Source organism: Morchella sextelata, assembly GCF_020137385.1.
Source record: "Morchella sextelata strain SCLS chromosome Unknown scls_18, whole genome shotgun sequence".
Lineage (NCBI taxonomy): Eukaryota > Fungi > Ascomycota > Pezizomycetes > Pezizales > Morchellaceae > Morchella > Morchella sextelata.
This window is the reverse complement of record NW_025408633.1, coordinates 1008-1772: the sequence shown is the minus strand read 5'-3', so window position 1 is coordinate 1772 and position 765 is coordinate 1008. Positions and strand designations below refer to the sequence as shown.

The 765-nt window shown below is 51.0% G+C and overlaps 1 protein-coding gene across 1 annotated transcript; it reads right to left on the bottom strand.

The window, feature by feature from the left end:
- Positions 1-347: 347 nt before the first annotated feature.
- Positions 348-524, bottom strand: H6S33_004527 (uncharacterized protein; the record flags this gene model as incomplete). Its single annotated transcript, XM_044835965.1, has 1 exon — positions 348-524. One exon carries the CDS (start codon positions 522-524, stop codon positions 348-350), a length of 177 nt encoding a protein of 58 aa, XP_044690500.1.
- Between the last annotated feature and the right edge of the window lie 241 nt (positions 525-765).

Here is a 765-nt window from a genome sequence, read left to right as displayed (position 1 = left end):
TATCTCGACAAGAAAATACGAACATCTCTTTCGTTCTCATCGCGGAGTTGTCTTTTGACCAAATGACCTTGTCCTTTGACCCCAAAACGAAGACCATATCCAAACCTAGGTAGCTTTTACCCAATTAATGGCTTTCGCTAGTGATTCGCTGTCAGAATGAGGTAACTCGGAAATGGGTATATAGACGATGAAACCAGTTCAATGCAATTATCATGTTTCTTGATCCAAACGTCTACGTAATTATGTGTACATAGTATTCCCAAATACCCCATCTACCTCCGCTTACTCCTGCTCCGGACGCTGTCCTCCTGCTCGCTGTTCTACCTACTGGCCTGCTTGTTGTCCTCCTACCCGCTGACCTGCCTTGCTGCCCTCGTACCCGCTGAACTCCCTACTGCCTCCCTGCTGCTTGCCCTCCTGTCCTCCTGCTTGCTGACCTCCCTGCTGCCTGCCTGCTGCGTGCCCTCCTGCCCTCCTGTCCGCTGATTTCCCTGCTGCCTACATTCCTGCCCGTTGAGCTCCATAGCTAGTCACGGTAGGTGTCGATTGAGACTAGTATTCCGAGTCGGTGACTGGCGGGTGTCTATATGGTGCAGTTTTGCTGACTGGTAGGCGCAGAATTCGCTGCCTGGGGGTGTCCATTTGGTGCAGTATTCGCTGCCTGGTAGGTGCAGTATTGAGTGATTGGTAGGAGTTGATTCACTGCCTGAGCGTGTCCATTTGGTGCAGTATTGAGTGATTGGTAGGAGTTGATTCACTGCCTGA